At 41.3% G+C, this 22704-nt stretch overlaps 1 protein-coding gene across 1 annotated transcript in view; it reads right to left on the reverse strand.

Moving 5' to 3' along the window:
- PRKDC (protein kinase, DNA-activated, catalytic subunit) overlaps nt 1–22704 on the reverse strand; it is a 490177-nt gene that overhangs the window by 396600 nt on the left and 70873 nt on the right. The window contains exons 15-18 of the mRNA XM_030214157.1: nt 22432–22569; nt 17126–17275; nt 10174–10289; nt 70–229 (exon numbers count right to left, since the gene is read on the reverse strand). Of these exons, the coding sequence (XP_030070017.1) occupies nt 70–229; nt 10174–10289; nt 17126–17275; nt 22432–22569 (564 nt within the window). The remainder of the gene's footprint in view (nt 1–69; nt 230–10173; nt 10290–17125; nt 17276–22431; nt 22570–22704) is intronic.

The raw sequence follows: 22704 nt of genomic DNA on the forward strand, positions 1-22704 counted from the left end.
CCCCTAAAATAATTTTACTTGTGTGAATATATAAAAATTTCTAACATGCAACAAAACAAGTGTTCTTACCTCAAAATATTTTGTTCTCTTGGCATTCTTCATTGCAACTGAAAGCAATTTATAAAATCCACTGATAAGAGGCAACCGTGTTGACTGTAAAATAAGTTCATAACCAAATGTATATACCCAGATTTCAAAGAATTCAATGTGTTTCTCTGGAAGAATTTCTCTGTAAGTACAAAAGAATTTTCCTTAATATTGATAGACTTCAATCACTTTATTATAAAGTTTTACTGTTTATTTTAAAGGAAGGAAGAGAACCTGCCATCAGTTTCGCCTGCTCCTTTGAGTTCCCAGCTCAATTAGAACCCGAGCCAAGATGCAGCACCAAGACCCTTTTGTTCTCAACAATCTGAACATCTTTCCTTCTATTTTATATTTCCTACAAACTCCTCCGAGTCCATGCAACAGCTCTCGGCCAGGAACAATGCAGCAGTGATCCTTACAAAATTCTGCAATCATGAGTCCTAAACCAGTCAACTAAGAATCACCAGACAGACATGGGGAAGCAACTGCTTGCTCTGAGATTTGTAACATGAAATGTTGCCACGATTTGGGTTTCTGCCAGGCACTTGTGACTTGGCTTGGCCACTGTTGGAAACAGGATACTGGGCTAGACGGACCACTGACCCAGTATGGCTACTCTCATGTGCCACTGTACAATGGCCGGTACTCCCTCCTCCTCCTTGAGGGCTGTGAATGCTGCTTTTCCAGCAACCCAAGCCCTGACTGGTCTCGAGATCAGAATACCCAATACCAAGGAAATCAAACCCTAGTCTGCGTATGCCTTGTAGCGCTATAGAAATGCTAAATAGTAGTAGTAGTAGTAGTAGTAGTCCTCCATAAGGCATTGCACCAGCCCTGGTTTTACTGTCCGTATAAATACATCACAGAGAGTTTTTAAAGTTTGGATAGGATGCAACTTAATTTTAGCCTAAAGATTCATTACTATAACGTCTAATGCTTTTATTATTTTAGGCTTCAAGACAAATTTAAAATTATTTCTCCTGAAACAGACAAGCAACTACAACACTTCATGCAACTCATTTATTTCAACTTATGAGTTTATGTAAGATTAATAAGTCCAAAGTAGCTGATTTTACAGTGTTTTAAGTATATTCTACTAATAGTGAAACTAACATGTTCAATATATTGGCACAATACCAAAAAAATGAAGGCTCTTATAAAGTACACTTAAATGAAAACAACTATTTATTAAAATGAGAAACAATCTCATCTAAAACACACCCCAGAAGTCTTAATGCCTTGGTCACAACAATAAAGCTAATCTCAAAATTGAGTGAAATGAAAACACATTCCCCCTTCAATTTATGCAAGAATCTTAAAATGAACTTAACTATACAATTACTAAATCCGAGCCAGTACAGAACCCTTTAACTGCAATTTTAGATTACTGGGAGCAGTTAGCATTTGTTCCATGCTCCTCCCATGTTCACACCCCCATGCAGATACACGCTAGGGCATACGCTAGGTAATTGCATGTGACCCTTACAGAACACTGGTGCATTTAGGCACCAGCCATAGATATGGCATAAGTGGCCACCCCTGAGGTTAACATGTTTAAATGAAGAGCTATGCTAGCTAGTATTCTATAATGGCAAATTAACCTTGTAATTCCAGTTATAGAATTAGCGACCTCATTTTTGGCAAATATTACAGAATTGCCTCTAAAATTTATTATTGTATACAACCCTCAAATCACTCACAATATTTTGGCCACTATGCAACTGTGACATAATTCACTTTATTTTTAAAAAATTCTTACTTCGTCAGATTGTATTTGAAAGGAGGAACGTAAGAAACACAATCAGAATATGATAAGATATAGAACATCCATAATGCAAGGGTATTTAAGGCATATATAGCAATGTACAATCCAAAAAATTAAACCCCACAGCCAAACATAAAAGTGGTCCATTCCAAGTATTAAAATCTCATAATTCAAGCAGGTTCAACACCCGCTAAATAAATGTAATCCACCCAATCAACAAACATAAAAGCATAAAACAATATCATTGAACATTAACCTCATGTTACATTACAGAATTTAGAGAAAAAAATTACATTTCATTTCCTGTGTACTAGCTCAAAGAACCCGGAGTTCCATGGCACTAAGGAATACTGAATTATTAGTCTATGAGTTAACTACCATGAGCATGACATTCAAAATGTGAAACTGAACATGAAAAAGTTTAGTTTCTAGATCAAATTATATACACCTCATTGACAGAGTAATTCCAACAAGTAGACATTTGGAACTTGAAAGGCTACATAAGGAAATAGCCACTCCTGGGCATAAAGAGAACCTAGCCACCCCCCCCCCCCCCCCCAAAAAAAAAAAGCACCAAGCGATAAGGTTTTCAATTGTACTCCAAATCATAGGAACCAAGTATGTGGGTGCCAGTGAGCCTTAAGCCCCCAACCCTCCTCCTAAAAAAATAAAATTGAGCAAGCACCTTCTCTGTGCCCAGGGAGGGGTAATTTGTTTTTGACACACCCAAACATTTTTTGAATGCTCAAACTCATAGGAAGTCGACGTAGAGCCTTTAAAGTTGGTTTAATGCGATCCTGGACAGGAATGAATCTTTCCAAATAGCAAATGTTATAAACACTAGTTTTGAAAAGCAAAAAGCCCACTTGTCAAGCATGAAAAAAAAATCAAATGCATGCCACCACAGAAGGAGAGTCCAACACTGAATCCATCCTGGTGGCTAGGTCCTGTTGAGGCATGTCCTATATTTATCACAATGTACTGGAGCCACAATTTTAACACTGATGCATTGACCACCCCTCTCACGGACAACACACCCACACTACATATACCCTGCAGACCACCTAATCACACTACCCCCCCCCCCATAAGGATAACAACCAATCAAAAGAAAAACCTAAAACACATGGTCACAACCAACATAACAGAAAGAAAGGAAACAACAAACCCAGAATCAAAGAGAATAGACAACTTATAAAAATTAACACATCCTCGACCCTAAATGAACCCTACCAGTCAATGCAAATGGGATACATAAATGCCAGATCGGTAGTCAACAAAACATCAACCATAACAGACTGGATCACAACAGACAAACTTAATCTTTTATTCGTGAGTGAAACCTGGTTTCATACTTTTAAAGACCCTATAATCTTAGATCTATGCCCCCCAGGATATAAAATTACCCACTGGACAAGACATGGAATAAAAGGAGGAGGCATAGCTATTATTCATAAGTCCCAGTTCATTGTTACAACTAAGGCTGAATCCATACTTCCCCAACTTGAAATTGCCTCAATTAAAATCAACCATCTAAACCTAACTGACCACCTCAACTTAATCCTATTTTACAGACCACCAGGCAACTGGCACGAATGCCAAACACACTTTATGGACTTCATATCGAACACATGTGTTTCTAACTCCAACCTTATTATAATAGGGGATATCAATCTCCACCTTGAAGATACTAACGTGAATGAGTGCAAGGATTTCTTCCAACTATGGGATCTCCAATGGCCAAATCCACAACCAACCCATATCAAAGGACACACATTAGACATCATCATATACAAATTCTCCCCAGATCTAAACCTTTGATCAATACTTACAAAATGGACAGCTACACCATGGTCTGACCATTTCAAATTAAATTTTTCCCTACAATGGCGGCAGTGGCGTAGCCAGACTGCCAATTTTGGGTGGGCCTGAACCCAAAGTGGGTGGGCACAAAATTTTCTCTCCCCCCCCCCCCCCCAGCAAAATGTAGTCACACTCAGATGCATTTGTCACACAGGGTAAAGTGCTGCTTTTCAGTGCATCAGATTTCAGACAATTTATTTAATAGCCTTAACACCCTTTTCAATGAGCTTTCAGAGGCCAAAACCTCCTGCCTCAGGTCAGTATAATGCTGTTACGGTATCCTCTCCTGACCTAAGGAAGGATGTATTGGTCTCTGAAACTTTATTACCACCATATTACTTTATCCTAAATTAAAAATAAAATTATTTTCTTTACCTTTGTTGTATGGCCATTTACTTTTTCTCATTGTGTTGCTCCCAGTCTCTAGATTCTGCTTTCCTTCGTTTTCGCTTCTTCTGCCAGGGTTTCCTGGCCATTTGTCATTTTTCTCTCCTTTTTCTTTGCTTTCTTCAATATTTTTCTGCCTCTCTCTGTGTCCAGATTTAATTCATTCTTACTATCCATTCTTTAATTTCCTTCATCTACTTATGGCTTTTCATCTTTTTCTCACCCTTGTTCTCCCCATGCCCCTTCCTCTTATTCTCCAATCTTTCACTACTCCCCCTTTCCATGCAGCAGCTCTCCTATTTCTCTCCCCATCCTTCCAGTGTCTCCCCTCTCTCTCCCCATCCTTCCAATAGTCTCCCCTCTTTCTTTCTGCATCCTTCCATCCAGTGTCACCTCTTTCTCCCTAACCTTCCATCCAGCGTCTTCCCTCTTTCTCTCCCCATTCTTCCACCCAACTACCCTCTCTCCTGATCCTTCCATCTAATGTCTCTCTCCCTTAACCAGTGTCTATCTCTCTACCCTTTTCTGTTCAGTGTCCCTTCTCTCTCCACATCCTTCCACTCTCCCCTTTTTCTCTGCATCCTTTCATCCATCTCCCCTCTTTCTCTAACATGCTCCCATCTGTTTTCCCTCTTTCTCTCCCCATCCTCCGTTTTCCCTCTCTCTCTGCCATCCATCTGTTTTCCCTCTTTCTCTCCCCATCCTTCCATTTTCCCTCTTTCTCTGCCATCCTCCCATTTGTTTTCCCTCTTTCTCTCCCCATCCTTCCATTTTCCCTCTTTCTCCCCATCCTGCCATCCATTTTCCCTCTCCCATTCAAACCCACCAGCCCCAGCTCCCATTGCCGGCCACTGCTGCTTTTCCTGATGAGCAGCAGGGCCGGCGCTACAAAAAGAAGAAGCGCTCAGCTGACTGAGCTGAGCGCCAACGCGTCGCTAACCCGACGAGAAAAAATGTTTTTAAAAAAAACGCGGCACTGCAGGCAGCCTCGAAGCATTGGCTGCTGGCTCTGCAGGCTCCTTCCGTCTCTTACGTCACTGCCCCTGCTTCGCTACAGGGGCAGTGATGTAAGAGACGGGAGGAGCCTGCACAGAGTCAGCAGCCAATGCTTCGAGGCTGCCTGCGGTGCCGCATTTTTTAAAAACATTTTTTCTTGTCCTTAGCGACGCGTTGGCGCTCAGCTCAGTCAGCTGAGCGCTTCTTCTTTTTGTAGCGCTGGGCGCTGGCCCTGCTGCTCATCAGGAAAAGCAGCAGTGGCCGGCAATGGGAGCTGGCGCTGGCGCTGGGCGGGCCTGGGCTGGGCCCACCCGTAGCTACGCCCCTGAATGGCGGAAAAAAGACCTACACCATAAGCAAGAACGCATAACCTATACCACGAGAAGCCAAACTGACCCGTCCATATTCTGGCAACACTTCTATAACAATGAATGGACAGCACAGACTCAAACCAATTTCTTCAAGAATGGGACAATAGATGCTTAAGCATACTAGACAACATAGCACCTTTGCAATCCAGAACCTCACGCAGGAAGAACTCAATACCTTGGTTTAATGAAGAACTGAAGAAACTAAAAACACAAGTTAGAAAGCTAGAACGAACATGGAACAAAAAAAAAAAAAAAAAGACGATTCTACTCTCAATGCTTGGAAACAACTACAAAGAAAATACAAAAAACCAACAGACAAACCAAAAGATCATATTACAAAGCTAATATTGGACCAGACTACAAGGACACACATACACTTTTCCAACTTGTGAGTAAATTATTAGACACCGCTCCGTTTTCCTCAAACAGCATAAACATCCCATCAGCAGACAATCTTACGAAATACTTCAAAGAGAAAAATATGAAATTACGACTCACGCTACCAGCCACTACCAATGACTACGTAAAATTCCTCGACTGTCTAGACCCAACACCCGGTGAACATCCAGCTGAACGAACCTGGACTAATTTCGACATACTCCTGGATGATACCATTTCTCAATCGATCAAAAGATTCGTCAAATCTCAATGCAAACTAGACATATGCCCTAACAACCTTATAAACCTCGCACCTCAACAATTTACACAAGACCTCACGATGCATTTGAACTATATGCTACAAAATGGACTTTTCCCAAAAGACAAAGGAAACATTCTACTCACCCCTACACCTAAGGACCCAAAGAAAAATACAAGTGACTTAACCAACTATCGCCCAGTAGCATCTATCCCTCTGGTAACCAAATTAATGGAAAGCATGGTGACCAAGCAACTCACCAATTACTTAAACAAATTCTCAGTTCTTCATGAATCTCAATCAGGATTTCAGTCTAATCACAGCACTGAAACAGTTCTTACTGCTCTTCTAACTAAATTTAAACAAACAATTGCAACAGGAAACAACATACTTCTATTACAATTCGACATGTCCAGTGCATTCGACCTGGTTGGCCATAAAATATTACTAAACATCCTAGAATACTTCGGAGTTGGTGGGAACGTGCTTAACTGGTTCAGAGGATTCCTAACCACAAGAGCATACCAGGTGACATCCAATTCGAAAACATCAGCTTCATGGACACCTGAATGTGGTGTGCCCCAAGGATCCCCACTCTCGCCGACCATCTTTAACCTAATGACAACAACCCTGGCTAAATCGTTATCCAATCAAGGCCTCAACCCCTACATATACACAGATGACGTCATGATCTACATCCCATTCAAACACGACTTAAATGAAATCACTGATGTCATCAACCATAGCTTCCAAATCATGCACTCTTGGGCAGATGCATTTCAATTAAAACTTAACGCAGAAAAAACGCAATGTCTCATACTCACATCTCAATATAATACAAATAAATTCACCACCCTAACCACACCAAACTTCTCCCTCCCCGTGACAGACATCCTGAAAATTCTTGGAGTTACCTTCGATCGAAATCTCACACTTGAAAATTATGTGAAAAATACAACAAAGACGATGTTCCACTCCATGTGGAAACTAAAAAGAGTAAAACCTCTCTTCCTAAGAAGCATTTTTCGGAACCTGGTACAGTCAATGGTGCTAAGTCATCTAGACTACTGTAATGCACTATATGTTGGCTGCAAAGAGCAACTCATCAAGAAACTTCAAACAGCCCAAAACACAGCTGCCAGACTCATATTTGGCAAAACAAAATACAAAAGTGCCAAACCCCTAAGAGAGAAGTTACACTGGCTTCCACTTAAAGAATGTATCACGTTTAAGGTCTGTACACTGGTTCACAAAATCATTCACGGGGATGCTCCGGCTGACATGATGGACCTTATTGACTTGCCACCCAGAAATGCTAAAAGATCAGCACGTACATTCCTAAATCTTCACTTCCCCAGTTGTAAAGGACTAAAATACAAACTAACACATACATCTAGCTTTTCCTACATGAGTACGCAACTGTGGAATGCACTGTCAAGGGACCAGAAAAAATTTACAATCTAAACAACTTTCATAAATCACTGAAGACTTATCTCTTCAACAAGGCATACCACAATGACCCAAAATAGGAATTGTAATTCATCACCAATTACGTAAAATCCAGAATGTTTTTTTCCCTATGCTTACTGTGTAGTTCTTCTAGTTCATCTATACTACATGTACTATACCAAGTGCATCTTACTATGAAACAACGTTCTATTATTTCTATCTCCTTAATTTACCAGGTCATCAATGTTCTTAGATAGCACCAATTGCTTCTTTTACTCTGTAAGACGATCCACTATGTTATCCACATATCTATTATTCACCCGTGCTCTCTATGTAATCTATTGTACCTTGTTCACTCTGTAATGGCAAATGCCATGAAAAAACATTGTAAGCCACATTGAGCCTGCAAAAAGGTGGGAAAATGTGGGATACAAATGCAGCAAATAAATAAGTAATCCACATTAAATGGAATTATTTCTCATTATGCTTGCTATCTTGCTTACTTATCAAAGAAGTATTCCTACATGAATACATCCTCTACATTAATCTTCCAAGATTTTCTAAAATAAACACAGTAAAATATTCAAGAAACAACTATTGCACCAAGCAGGACAGAAAGAGAGGTTATAATGAGACTTCTACATGACGATTTATTTGTGCAATGGGAGCAGGGCTATTGTCAGCAGATAAGGCACATGCAAAGAGCAATGACACAATGTATTGCACCATTCAGGAAAGGACGAGTCGGAGAAACTTAACAAATTCTCTGTAAACCCGGAGGATGTAATGGGGCAGTTCTACAAACTGAAGAGTAGCTAATCTCCTGGACAAGATGGTATTCATCCCAGAGTACTGATAGAACTGAAAAATGAGCTTGCAGAGCTATTGTTAGTAATATGTAATTTATCCTTAAAATTGAGCGTGGTACTGGAAGATTGGACGGTGGCCAATGTAACGCCGATTTTTTAAAAAGGTTCCAGAGGAGATCTGGGAAATTATAGACCGGTGAGTCTGATGTCGGTGCCGGGCAAAATGGTAGATACTATTATTAAGAACAAAATTACAGATCACATTCAAAAGCATGGATTAATGAGACAAAGTCAACATGGATTTAGTGAAGGGAAATCTTGCCTCACCCAATCTACTACATTTCTTTGAAGGGGTGAACAAACATGTGGATATAGATGAGCCGGTTGATAATATGTACCTGGATTTTCAAAAAGCGTTTGACAAAGTACCTCATGAAAGACTCCAGAGGAAATTGGAGAGTTATGGGATAGGAGGTAGTGTTCAATTGTGGATTAAAAACTGGTTAAAAGATAGAAAACAGAGAGTAGGGTTAAATGGTCAGTATTCTCAATGTAGAAGGGTAGTTAGTGGGGTTTCCCAGGGGTCTGTGCTGGGACCGCTGCTTTTTAACATATTTATAAATGACCTAGAGATGGGAGTAACTAGTGAGGTAATTAAATTTGCTGATGACACAAAGTTATTCAAAGTCGTTAAATCACGGGAAGATTGTGAAAAATTACAAGACGACCTTATGAGACTGGGTGTCTAAATGGCAGATGACGCTTAATGTGAGCAAGTGCAAAGTGGTGCATGTGGGAAAGAGGAACCCGAATTATAGCTACGTCATGCAAGGTTCCACGTTAGGAGTCACAGACCAAGAAAGGGATCAAGGTGTCATCGTTGATGATACGTTGAAACCTTCTGCTCAGTGTGCTGCTGTGGCTAAGAAAGCAAATAGAATGTTAAGTATTATTAGGAAAGGAATGGAAAACAAAAATGAGGATGTTAAAATGCTTTTGTATCGCTCCATGATGCGACCGCACCTCGAATATTGTGTTCAATTCTGGTCGCTGCATCTCAAAAAAAATATAGTGGAATTAGAAAAGGTGCAGAGAAGGGTGACGAAAATGATAAATTGGATGGGACGACTTCCCTATGAGGAAAGGCTAAAGCAGCTAGGGCTCTTCAGCTTGGAGAAAAGGCGGCTGAGGGGAGATATGATACAGGTCTATAAAATAATGAGTGGAGTTGAATGGGTGGATGTGAAACGTCTGTTTACGCTTTCCAAAAATACTAGGACTAGGGGGCATGTGATGAAGCTACAATGTAGTAAATTTAAAACGAAATCGGAGAAAATTTTTCTTCACTCAACGAATAATTAAACTCTGGATTTCGTTGCCAGAGAATGTAGTAAAGGCGGTTAGCTTAGCAGAGTTTAAAAAAGGTTTAGACGGCTTCCTAAAGGAAAAGTTCATAGACCGTTATTAAATGGACTTGGGGAAAATCCACTATTTCTGGGATAAGCAGTATAAAATGTTTTGTACTTTTTTGGGATCTTGCCAGGTATTTGTGACCTGGATTGGCCACTGTTGGAAACAAGATGCTGCGCTTAATGGACCTTTGGTCTTTCCCAGTATGGCAATACTTATGTACATCCTAAAAAATCTGCATATAGATTTACATGACCTTTCCAGAAAGCACATTTTCTCTAAAGTTCTACAAACCCACCATCTGAATTTTTGCCACTGGACATTTAAGTCACAGCTGTGATCTGCAGATCTCATTATTGCTGTTTTAATGTTTCACAAATGGTAGGAAAAACTCAATACCTGCAAAACTCTACTAGATTCACAAAGGCTGTAAAATCTTTTGGTTTAGTTGGCTGGAGATTTGCTGCTGGATCTGAAGTAGGAATCACCAAGGCACTGTCTTCATCACTTGCATCCTGAAAGTCATGCCACACACAAGTTGGTTACATTCATGTAATTAAAAACAAAAGACTGAGGAGTAGTTACTAATAAGCATTAAGGGAATAAAACACTTTTTTTGCCAAATAATGCCTTTTAAATGCAAATGTATGATTTTTCCATTTAATGTATTTCTTTCAGTACAACACATGATAAGTAATCAGATGCAAAGCATGGAAAAGCTCATTATAAAAAATACAGCTGGCATTCAACCTTGCAAACGGCTTTGTGCTGGCAATATTTTTCTTCCCTGGGAACACTGGGCCTGATACTCCAGGAGACACTCTTAAAGGGGCCAGAGTTACCCCCCACCAGGCATCTACCACGGTCTCCAGTGACTAGTAGGGGGGAGAAGCTCCTGCCCTGTCAGCATCCAGGTTCAAAGTAACAACCAAGCAGTAGTTTCATGGTACCTTTCCTAGGGGTCAATCTCCTTATTTGGCAACTTGATGCTTAACACTAACACAGGACTAACACTAAGGAGATTTTAACACAGACATGGCAACTGGTGATCACTCCTATTCTCCCCTGCCCCACTAGCTACCACGGAGACCCCTGGTGTGTGCTGGAAAGGAGTGGGGGTTTTTTCGTCCATCCTCAGCCTCTTTAAAAGATAGCTGGCCTGACTAAGGGCCCTTTATCTTTTTGCTCCAGCAGTAGGTATGCATGATGTTCCAGACAACAGCACTGCGTATCACAAAGCTGCAGTACTGAGGTACTGCAGATTAGTGGATTCATAATAAATTTGGCTATGGTAAACATTGCAAGTTTTACTGCAGATAGGTATCTATCCCTCAATCTTCCAATCACAGCATTTAAATATTTTCCTGCCCCAGTTTAAAACTAAGCCAGAAAACTGCATATTAAACTGTATACATTTTTAATTTGCATGAGAAATGTATTACTTAGCAGTAGCATATAATAGGGTATAAAGTTCAATACTGAGTTTCCAGCATTTCTACTTTCACATTATATCCCTTGTCACAGATGACTGACCCCAGCAGGTTCCACAGCTGGCTGAGGACCACTGAAGAAGTGTCCACCAAGAATGAAATTCTTGATGCCACTGGGATTGGTCCCAATATCAGCTACTGCTTTCCCCGTTAACCTGGAGCCTCAGCACAATACTTCTAGGACATGCTCAAGCCCTGCCAGCTCCAATGGAGAGGAGATTCAAACTTAAGACTCCAACCAGTCAATGTGCAGCACTGTGACAAAAAGACTAGTATTACTGGAAAGAAAATTGACCACAAGATTAAATATAGACCTGCATTGGTTACCAATAGAAGCCAAAATTTTTCTTTTTAAAATTATCATCCTGACCTTTAAGGTACCAAGGATATGGGTCTTCTGTACATGAAAGTGAAATTAGTAAGAGACAAGCAACGTTAGTTTTTGATCTTATGTAAATTTGAATATTGCAATGCTTTGTTGTGAAGCCTTCATTACTCTTAAAAAGCTCTTCAGTTAGTTTTGAATTCTGCTACTAGGCTTGTAATAGGGGGTGCCCTGAAGGATTATGTCGCCCCTCTGCTGGCAAGATTACATCAGTTGCCTATCCAACAACGAATTTATTTTAAGATTTGTTTGCTCTTTCATTCTTTGCTAGTAGGTCCTGAGCAATAGTTCTCAACCCAGCCCTTGGGACACACCTAGCCAGTCAGGTTTTCAGGATACCCACCATGAGCATATATGAAATTTGTATGCAAATATATCTCATGCATAGTCGCTGTGGATATCCTGAAAACCTAACTGGATGTACGTCCGCTGATGCCTGGGTGGCGAATCTCTGGTTCAGAGTATCTCAGTAGAGTCTTGAAGCCACAGATTATAACTGGGTGTTTACTTTCTAGAGAAAGGGAATGGGACTTGATATATTGCCTCTGTGATTACAATCAAAGCGGTTTATATATTATATACAGCAGGGGCGTAGCCACGGGTGGGCCCAGGCCCTCCTATTTCCACCCAAGGCCCACCCAAAAATAGTGGATTGCGATCGCAATCGCAACTTCGGGTGAGTCTTCTTTTCCTTCCCTCACCCCCCACCGCAAAGCATTAAGGGCGCGCGTTTCAAAGAACTCCGGAGCCGCTGAGATGAATCTTCTTTCCCCTCCATCCCTCACCCCTGCCGTAAAGCATCTAGTTTAAATTAAGGGCGCGGCCAGCAGTGATTCGCTGAGCACTCTGGAGCCTTCCCTCTGCCACGATCTGCCCTCTCAGAAACAGGAAGTTGCGCTGAAGAGAGCGGATTGTGACGGAGGGAAGGCTCTGGAGCAGGTCTTCATCTGTGAATCACTGTCAGCCGGTACCCTTAATTTAAGCTAGAAGCAGCGAAGCGATAGTGAGGGAGCTCAGGGAGGAAAACGGAGTGAGTGGCTGTACCTGCAGGATGGGAGAGGGACAGGCTGGGAGACAGTGGCTTCACCTGGGTGGGGGGGGGCTTGAGGCCATAGGAAAGGGATGGGAGAGAGGTTCTGGACCTTAAAAGGGGGGGGGGGGGTTGGCTGGAGAAAAGGGACAGAGATTCTGGACCTGAAAAAGGGGGGGAGATGGCTAACTGGCTGGAGGGAAGGGAGAGAGGTTTGGGACCTGCAAGTGGGGGGGGGGGGGGGGGGGGCCTGGCTGGCTGGAGGGAAGGGAGAGAGGCTTGGGACCTGCAAAGGGGGGGGGGGTATGGCTGGCTAGAGAGAAGGGAGCTAGGTTTGGGACCTGCAAGGGGAGAGGTTGCTGGCTGGAGGGAAGGGAGAGAGTTTTGGATCTGCAAAGGGGGGTGGTGGCTAGCTGGAAGGAAGGGAGGTTCTGGACCTGCAATGGGGGGGGGGGGGGGGGCTGGCTGGAGGCAAGGAAAAAAGGCAAGGGAGAGAGGTGCTGGACCTGAAAGGGGGGAGGACAATGGAGGGAAGGATGAGAGGTGCTGGACCTGCAAGGGAGAGAGGCTGGGGGCTGGAGGAAAGGAAGAGAGTTGTTAGACCTGCAAGGGGGGCAGGTTGGACCTGTGGGGAGTGGGGGGGGGGGCTAGAGGCTGGAGGGAAGGCCTGCAGGGGAGGCTTGAGGGAAGGGAGAGAGGTGCTAAGCCAAAAGCTGGAAGAGAGAAGCAGAGTAGCTGGATAGGTGAGACATTGGTGTGAGTGAGGAAGAAAGGGGAGATATAGAAACAGACGTGAGATGCTGTATTGGAATGACATATGAACACAGAGGGGTATGGGAATAGAGAAGCTATGCTGGACACTGGGAGGGAGGGGTATATGGTCACAGGGGAGAGATACTAGATATAGGGGACAATAGGAACTCAAAAGGGAGATACTGAGCATGTGAGGGCATAGGGACACAGGGGTAGGGGATAGAAGGGTGGTGATGGATGCAGGAATTTGAACATAGTGGAGATACTGGACAAGGAACTATAGGGACACAGAGATGGGAGATGGATGGTGGACATGGAGAGAGAAGAAATGACAAATAGACAGGAGACCCTGGTAAGTGAATTAAGACAGAAGAAAGCAGAAACCAGAGACTAGAACCAAGCTGATTTGAAAAATAAAATAGTCAGACATCAAAAGGTAGAAAAATATTTTTTTTCAATTTCGTGATTAGAATATGTCACATTTGGAATGTACATCCTGCCAGAGCTGGTGTTAGACATGGCTGAACCCCAAAGCCCATCACCAGACTGCACTGCCTTCAGCTTCCATCATGCTTGTGGCTCTCTCTGGCCAGGCCGCCAAGGGACCAAAAGCAATTGCTCTAGTTGCACTCCAACACCATCCCTGGCACGTACTATGTTTATATTTTGCACAGGAGGAAATGCATTTCTTTCTGTATCTCTGGTATTGTATGTATTACATGCAAGGTCTGGCTTTTTGGGGTTTTGGTTATATTTATGTTTATACTTTTTAGTCAATTATTCTGTATTTGGCACTTTTATTCCGTGTGTGTGATCGAGGTATTCCGTTAGCATGAATTTTCTATGTAGCTTTCTGTAGTAAGTTTGGTTTGTTTAGTTTTCCCAATAGATATATTGATATTTTACGGCCCCACTGTAATATATAGGGCAATGCCTTTTTCATAGGTAGGATCCTTCTTATGGAAGTTAGTGCTGGCATTGTAGATTTGCACTAGGTTATGAGTGACATTTTGTTTTAAAGATTGTTTTATTTACTATATGGCGGCTATTGAGATTACGGTGAGTTTTATGGGGAAATGTCCTAACTCTGCTCTGTACCCATTGGGGGAGGGACAGGGGGTTCTGTGGATGCAGAATTTATTTACCTTTAATACTAGACTATACTTTCTGGGATCATTTCTATAGCGTGTAACTAGAAATATATGTTGAAAAGTGTTTGGTCTTGCTATACAGGCTAAGTATGTGTGTTAGGGAACTAAGTCTCAATGGAGGCGGAAGAGTGCAATCTCTTGTACTTCCCCCTGAAGCCTGCACTGCTACCCTTATTGAAGTTATTGGGAGTGGGGCAGAGCTGGAGCATGGGGTGGGGTATCAGGTGGCAAGTTTTTCAATTTCAAAAAAAGTTGGCAACCCTGGTGCCCACCCATCTGACCTGTTGGCCCACCTAAAAATTGTTTTCTGGCTACGCCACTGATATACAGGTACTTATATTGTACCTGGGGCAATGGAGGGTTAAGTGAAGTTTTAGACAGCATTTAAGTGTGCATTTATTTTCTCAAGTTTTTGCTCTAGTGACTTAGTATTAATTGCTAATAAGTTTCCTTTTTCTTGTGTCTCAGCTTTTGTAAAATTATTATCTGGGTTAAGTTAGCTAGCTACAAGAACATCGTCTGCCCCACTGGTGGCTCATTGAGTTGTTTCATCACCAGTTCAAGGACTTAAAATCAGATCAACGATACCAAGTTATCTACAAGTAGATGAGACGTGGAATTAGCATTGGTTTGATGTGAACAATTATGGATTTCTGAGATTTGCTGTGTAACACTCCATAAACTAAATTCCATAGATTAAATGACATTGAGTGGAATATTAACATCTAAGTGAAACATCTTTATAATTGTTAGCTGTACTAGTAGGCTGGGAGGAGGGCTTTTTTTCTTGGATAAAATATATATATATACAAAAAGTGAAATAAAAAAGCATACGCAAATATTTTTTCAATAAATACATGATTGATATACATATTTCCCTAAGGGTTTTGGGGGGTTTTTGATAGCTTTGTGAATATGTGCTCAATAATGTTTTTGTCACTGATAATTCCAGGATGCTACAAACTGAAAGCCACAAGGAGTGGGAAACGACAACGCACCGTTTTTTCAGAAAAGCAGTACTGAAAAACTCAAAGGAAAAAAGTGGAAGTTCAAGTTTGCTGCGACCATTATCAACTATCATTTGGTACCTCCAAGCCCTCGAGACAGTTTCTAAGTGAAACCCGTGAAGTCAGGCATTTGAAGATGGGAGAGGGGACAAAAGAAGATGGCAGCTTTAGAATACAGTGACAGTTGGTGTGCATAGTTAGTCATCGTGTGGTGGGTGTTATTACGAGACAAACGCTGGTTTCATCATTGTCCATCTTTCTTTCCATTGAATTTTAATAAGCGTTTTGAGTTTAGAAGATAAACACGACAATTTGTCATGCTGAATGTGTTTAAGCACGTTAGGTATTTAATTTGAGATGCCCTATGAAAGGTAATGATGTCCACCTATAAGGAGACTATTAGGTGGTGTGTGTGGGTGAAAAGCAAAGAGTATCTTCGCTATTCACAAAACGTATTTCACCTAATATTTGGATATTTATGTCAAAGACCTCTCAGGTCCCTGGTTTTGTTGTTGGTCTTTTTGAACAGTGTCTTTTGGAACTTTCTCCCAAAAATCAGCATCTTTACAAGGGCCTATGTTTTAGGAAAAGGGTGAAGTCCTGGCTATTATAATAGTATTATTGAGGTTATTCATTCAAGTTTTATTTTAAAAGCTTATCTATGATGTAATGTTGATAATAACTTATGTTTTAAATTATTGTATTAATATTCAATACATTATGTAGTGGAGGAGTGGCCTAGTGGTTACAGCACTAATCTTGACATCCAGAGGCGCCCAGTTCAAATCCCACTGCTGCTCATTGTGATCTTGGGCAAGTCACTTAACCCTCCATTGCCTCAGGTACAAACTTAGATTGTGAGCCCTCCAAGGACAGAGAAATACCCCATGTACCTGAATGTAACTTACCTTGAGGTACTACTGAAAAAGGTGTGAGCAAAATACAAATAAACAAATAAATAAATAAATATTGCCATATACAAAGTCAACATGTTTTGGATAATGTGATTTTTAAATCAAATAATAAATAATGGGATAACTATTCAGCTGGCAGTGGGCCCCAATTTTTTCACCACTGCCAGCTTTATGCCCAAATATCCAATATCGAGCCACATTTGGGCACAGACATTAAATGTTCAGGTATGTGTGGACAGCCAGCACTCAACCAAGTGCCAATATTCAGCCTTAACCGGTTACGTTAAACTGTCCCAAAGACGGGGCTGCCATTTATGCGGTTCTATTTGGCCAGCTAACTTAACCGGTTAAGTGTCGACTCCATCTCTGGACAGCCCCACGCAATAGCTGGTCTTGGCTTATGCAATAATTCAGCGGCATTATCCGATTACATGCTGCTAAATATCAGCCCCACACAGCCTCTCCTGCCTAGTTAAATCGCTTTGAATATTGACCCCAAAATGGTAACAAAAACCTACCTTGATAAGCATGCCGTATCATATCAGAAAAATAATGTGAAGAGGAATGTCACAAATGCTTAGCATTCACATAAAAACCACAGCATTAATTTAATGAGATTACCTGTTGCTCTCCAACACTTTGCTTCTCAACAGTAAGGTCTAACTTCTCAATGATCTTCAGCACAGACTTTATAAGTTCATCATACAGCAAACGGTTCAGTGATTGCAGTGGTGAATTAACTGAAAATACTTCATCTGAAAATATGGATTCCTTCAGGGAAGAAGCAAAAGAAATAATTATAACCATGGTCCTTTCTGATGCCAAAGTTATGTTTTGGAGGTATACCTGCCTACTTGGTCAGTAAATCCCAGGGCCAGCATCTTTTGATTACTACCCCACTCCCCACCTTTACTTGGAACAATCTTACACTAGACAAAGTTGCACTCAAGATTTATATTTTTGCCTTCGCGTTCAATGTTGATGCGCAGGATCTGCTGGTCAGCATCAGTCGAACTGAGGTTTCTTTATACCTACACTGTGATTTCACACTGTGTCTGTGTTCTTGCTGTCTTATCAAATAGTGTAGTTCCTTTTCTCTTTCTTGGAGTTTAGACTGTACACCGTTTTGATTTCTTTTTTTTTTTTTACTGGAAAGGTGATATAGTAAGTACAAACAAGGAAATTATAGACCAGTGAGTCTGACGTTGGTGCCGGGCAAAATGGTATAGACTATTATTAAGAACAAAATTACAGAGCATATTCAAAAGCATGGGTTAATGAGACAAAGTCAACATGGATTTAGTGAAGGGAAATCTTGCCTCACCAATCTACTACATTTCTTTGAAGGGGTGAACAAACGTGGATAAAGGTGAGCCGGTTAATATTGTGTACCTGGATTTTCAGAAGGCGTTTGACAAAGTACCTCATGAAAGACTCCAGAGGAAACTGGAGAGTCATGGGATAGGAGGTAGTATTCTATTGTGGAATAAAAACTGGTTAAAAGATAGAAAACATAGAATAGGGTTAAATGGTCAGTATTCTCAAGGGTAGTTAGTGGAGTTCCCCAGGGGTCTGTGCTGGGACTGCTGCTTTTTAACATATTTATAAATGACCTAGAGATGGGAGTAACTAGTGAGGTAATTAAATTTGCGGCGGATTGTGAAAAATTACAAGATGAACTTACGAGACTGGGAGATTGAGCATCTAAATGGCAGATGGAATTAGAAAAGGTGCAGAGAAGGGTGACGAAAATGATAAAGGACATGGGATGACAGAGAATGTGGTAAAGCTTAGCGGAGTTTAAAAAAGGTTTGGACGGTTTCCTAAAGAAAAAGTCCATAAACTATTATTAAATGGACTTGGGGAAAATCCACTATTTCTGGGATAAGCAGTATAGAATGTTTTGTACTTTTTTGGTATCTTGCCAGGTATTTGTGACCTGGATTGGCCACTGTCGGAAACAGGATGCTGGGCTTGATGGGCCTTTGGTCTTTCCCAGTATGGCAATACTTATGTGTACTTATGTAACTGTCTTGTACTGATCCCACGTGCTAAACTCTTTACCTGCTCAGTTTTGGAGGCTGACAGACTTTCTGGACTTTAGGAAGAAGTTAAATCTTTTTTTGTTTTTTTATCAAAGGCTTCTTTTCTTTTATATTTACTTAATGGAGTTAATGAGACTGATGCTTTTAATACAAAATGTGTGACCTGTATATTATGTTTTGATTTTATATGCTAATGTCTATAATGATTGGTGGTTATGTTTATTTTTATATTATGCTAGAGACATAACTATTTAGCTTTCTGATAATACAATTTTGAGATTTTTCTGGCCGTTGATGAGGAAGTCCAACCCCGAATGACCTTCATTTTGTGTCATGGGGTTTTTCGAGGCTTTTTCCTCTGAAAGTCTCTAGCAGTCACAGGAAGTACTTGCACATAAAGCTACACACACATTTTGTGGAGGACCTATTTAATATTTACCCTGATCTGAATGCTTTAGGTGCCTCACCCCGATTGTTCAGTTAATATTTTTATATTATGTACATTTGTAATGTGTTATTTCACGATTATCTTTTCAAAATGATTTTAAATTTAAAAATTAAGAGGGGGGGTCAAATGATGTTACTGCAATTTGATGTATCAGCGGCATTTGATACGGTTAATCATCATTGTGTGGAATGTTTGAGATTTTCTAAAAAAATAAAAATAAAAAATAGGTGATAAAGTTATTAAAGATGGAGTTAAATCTCTTTTGGAGTCCATGTGCAGCTCCTCAAGGGTTGTCAATTGCTCCGCTTTTGTCTAATATTTACATGAGCTCATTGGCTGCGTCAGGGGCAAAAATCTCAGGTTCTTGATAGAATAATGAGTTCTTGAAAAAACAGCAGGAAGGATATACTAATGACGATCATCACATGCCTTTCCTCCAGTGCTGGTCATCATTAGTATATCCTTCCTGCTGCTTTTTCAAGAACTCATTATTCTATCAAGAACCTGAGATTTTTGCCCCTGACGCAGCCCTTCTTGGGCGAAACATGGCCTGTGTCGGGCAATAAGTCTGGTATTTGACATCATCAATAAACTTCTGAACATTCTTTTTTTTGTATCTGCTGTTTTGTTGTCTATATATTGGGCTAGATGGACCATCAGTCTGCCCCAGTAAAGCTAGTCTTATATTTTATGAGCTAACCTTGCATATTAATGCCAGGGCACACGAGGCTCCCAGTGCTGAATATCTGGGTATGTCCACCGACCTGGAGGTTAATCCAGCACCGGCTGGTATTCTGACCAGTGTCCAGTTAACTTGCCACAAAATTAGGACAGCTGTTTTGCTATCCTAACTTAATGTGGTTAATTAGCCAGTTAGTGGACTGAAAACTGCTGCTAGCCAGTTAAGCTGATGCTCTGCCTTAACTCCCCTGCCGACTCACCCCTAACCTATCCCGTTAGGGGATGGCTGGCTAGAAGACATGTTCAGTTGCACTAACCAGTAAGTGCCGCTGAATATTGCCTGCTGGCTCACTCAGGGGCAGATGCTCTAAAGTCACCGTTAAATACGTGTGCTTATAGCAGCGGTTGAACTTACCAATTCCTAAACAGTGACCGATGCAGGAAATCACATGCAAATGGAATGCACGGAAATCCTGTACATGGCTTGGTAAGTTAAGCGCCTAGCACATGCACAAAAGTGCCTTGTGGTAAGCGTTGATGTTCTGCGCATGCACTTCCACCTTCAAAGTCCAGCTTTCCGCTCCTACACAGTGCACATGACCAGCTAAACTCCAAGATGTATGTGCATGCGTGTCAAGCCATAAAATCTTATTTCAGAAGGCTATTGCAAAACAGTTGTGGTAACTTAAGAATTTTGGGTGGGAGGGATAAGTTTTAAATGTAATACAAAGAAAATGCTTTGTCCTTGAATTGGTTGCTCAGTTTAGGGGGGGGGGGGAGGTTGGTTTTTTTTGCTTTGTTTACATTTAGGTTGTCCCCAAATTAATTGATTGAAACATCTAAAGTGGCTGCAATGAAAGAATTAATGTGAATATTCTTCCCAGTGCAGCTGGGTTTTTTTTTTTTAGGCAACTCAATTTTGACACAGTGCAGGACTGAGCAGAACATTTAAGATGTTACTGAGAAACTGGCTAGTTCTCTGAATTGGCACAGGCATGCTGAGCTTGTTCCAACATGTTGACTGAAATCTAAAAATCAGTAGTTCTGTATTAATAATGGTTAGCACGATACGATACATACAAATCGGAACTATACTTGTAACGTCATTTGCTAGCTCTTGAATGCCAGATGAATGGCTAGGGCTGGGCAATTTTTTTTTTTTTAATTTATAGAAGTCTTTATTGAACATTGTTAATCAAACACAACCAAAGACCATCTTTACATAATACAAATAGATTATACAATCTCACCACCTGACCAGGTCATTTTAGTCAATGTAACAGACAAACCAGCAGACAAAGTAACAATGTCATATTAGAAGCTCTGTATACTTCAAACTTTTAGTAACATTTTCTTTTCGGTACTAAAACCCGTAAACCCCCACCCCTTCCTTCCAGATACCCCCCCCCCCCCCCATAACCAAGGGCTGGGCAATTTAACACAAGTACTCTACACAACTTTAATCCAGCACACTGTATAGCGCAAGTAGACTGCTACACCAAGTCGCCCGCATACGGCCACAACTCCAGACCTGCCAGAAAATTTTGCACCCTAAAAGTTAAGCACTCCTTTCTGTGTAGTGCACAGAAACCTCTATGCATCACTCGGAATGCTCATTTTAATACAAATGAGCGTGCTGTAATTCATTTGCATAGGATTATAGGTAGCTGCTATGGCGAACGCTAAAAGTGACACAGAACCCCTCTCTGCATTAGATGCTAAATAATGTGTGCTTTAGACCAGCTGAAACTGGTCTAAAGCAAACATTGAAAACACAGTAAGCTTTGTGCATTAGGCTCTCAGTGGGGTTTAACCAGGCAGGAGAATTTTTTGGTCTTTGTGTTTTTTCTTCTAACACATTTTTATGGTACTCTGCTTTCATGACAAGTTGGATCAGCTTGAATAAAATATCTAAACTTAAACTAAGTGCTAAACCTAGTGCACTTTATTAATTCATCATTAAAAAATAAATAAATTGTGGCATTAGAGCTTTGCTTCTCTAGTGCTTAAAAACAAAAGACATACAGTAAGTGGAACTAACTATAAAGAAATCTCTCATATCACTTATGCAAATTTATCCTATAATTTACACAGGGCCAGCTCAAGGGATAGTGTTGCCCTGAGTGAACTTGCAATGGTGCCGCTCCCCTCCAGTCACATTGTCTCTGGCACTGTGCCCTCACCTCTCTCACTCCCAAATGGTCCTGTAAAGTTTACGTTGATTGCTGGCAGCAGTGGCAGCAGCATGACAGGCAGCCTTTGGCCAGCCCCTGTGTCTTCCCCTCTGCCTTGTCCTGCCCCTGATGCAATTTCCTGTGAACAGGACATGGCAGAGGGAAGACCCAATGGATGGAAGAAGACTGCCTATCATACTGCTGCTGGTGCCACTGGCAACTAACGTAAACTTTAATGGACCGTGGAGGGAATGAAGTGCTGGACCTGCGGAGGCGGGAGGGGGGGAATGAAGTACTGGACCCATGTGGGAGAGGGGAAGAGAAGGGGAGAGACCAGAGATGGGAAGGGGGGAAGAAAAGGCTTAACCTGTGGACCAGGTAAGATTAGAGGCTGGATATTTTGGCGCCCTTAGTTGCCAGCAACCTAGGCCAGAGCCTCAACTGGTCCAATGGTTAAGCCAGCCCTGAACTTACACTTTAAACCTATCAAAGAATATATGTAAAGTAATTATGAAATCATTCATGCTCTGTCTGTAGAGATACTGGTAATTTATCATCTGTTAAACTAGTATGGGTTACCTTCATTTTATCACAGTCCAGTAAGCTTCTGAAAAGATCTAGATAGTCCTTGTAGGTGGGAACTTTCCATTTCCCTATTCGCACTTCTTCAGCTACAGGTGGTTCTTCTGACCCAGGACTTCCTTTTCCAGAACCCTCCTAAACAGATGAAGCATATTTTAAAATGGTCACAACCACACAGAGTGGAGGCACACTCAGTCCCTATAATACACCAGCAAGGAGAAGGGTAGATAGGCTCTTCCGAAAGACCAAGGGAGATGGCAGCGAGATACA

Source organism: Microcaecilia unicolor, chromosome 1, assembly GCF_901765095.1.
Source record: "Microcaecilia unicolor chromosome 1, aMicUni1.1, whole genome shotgun sequence".
NCBI classification, from domain to species: Eukaryota; Metazoa; Chordata; class Amphibia; order Gymnophiona; family Siphonopidae; genus Microcaecilia; species Microcaecilia unicolor.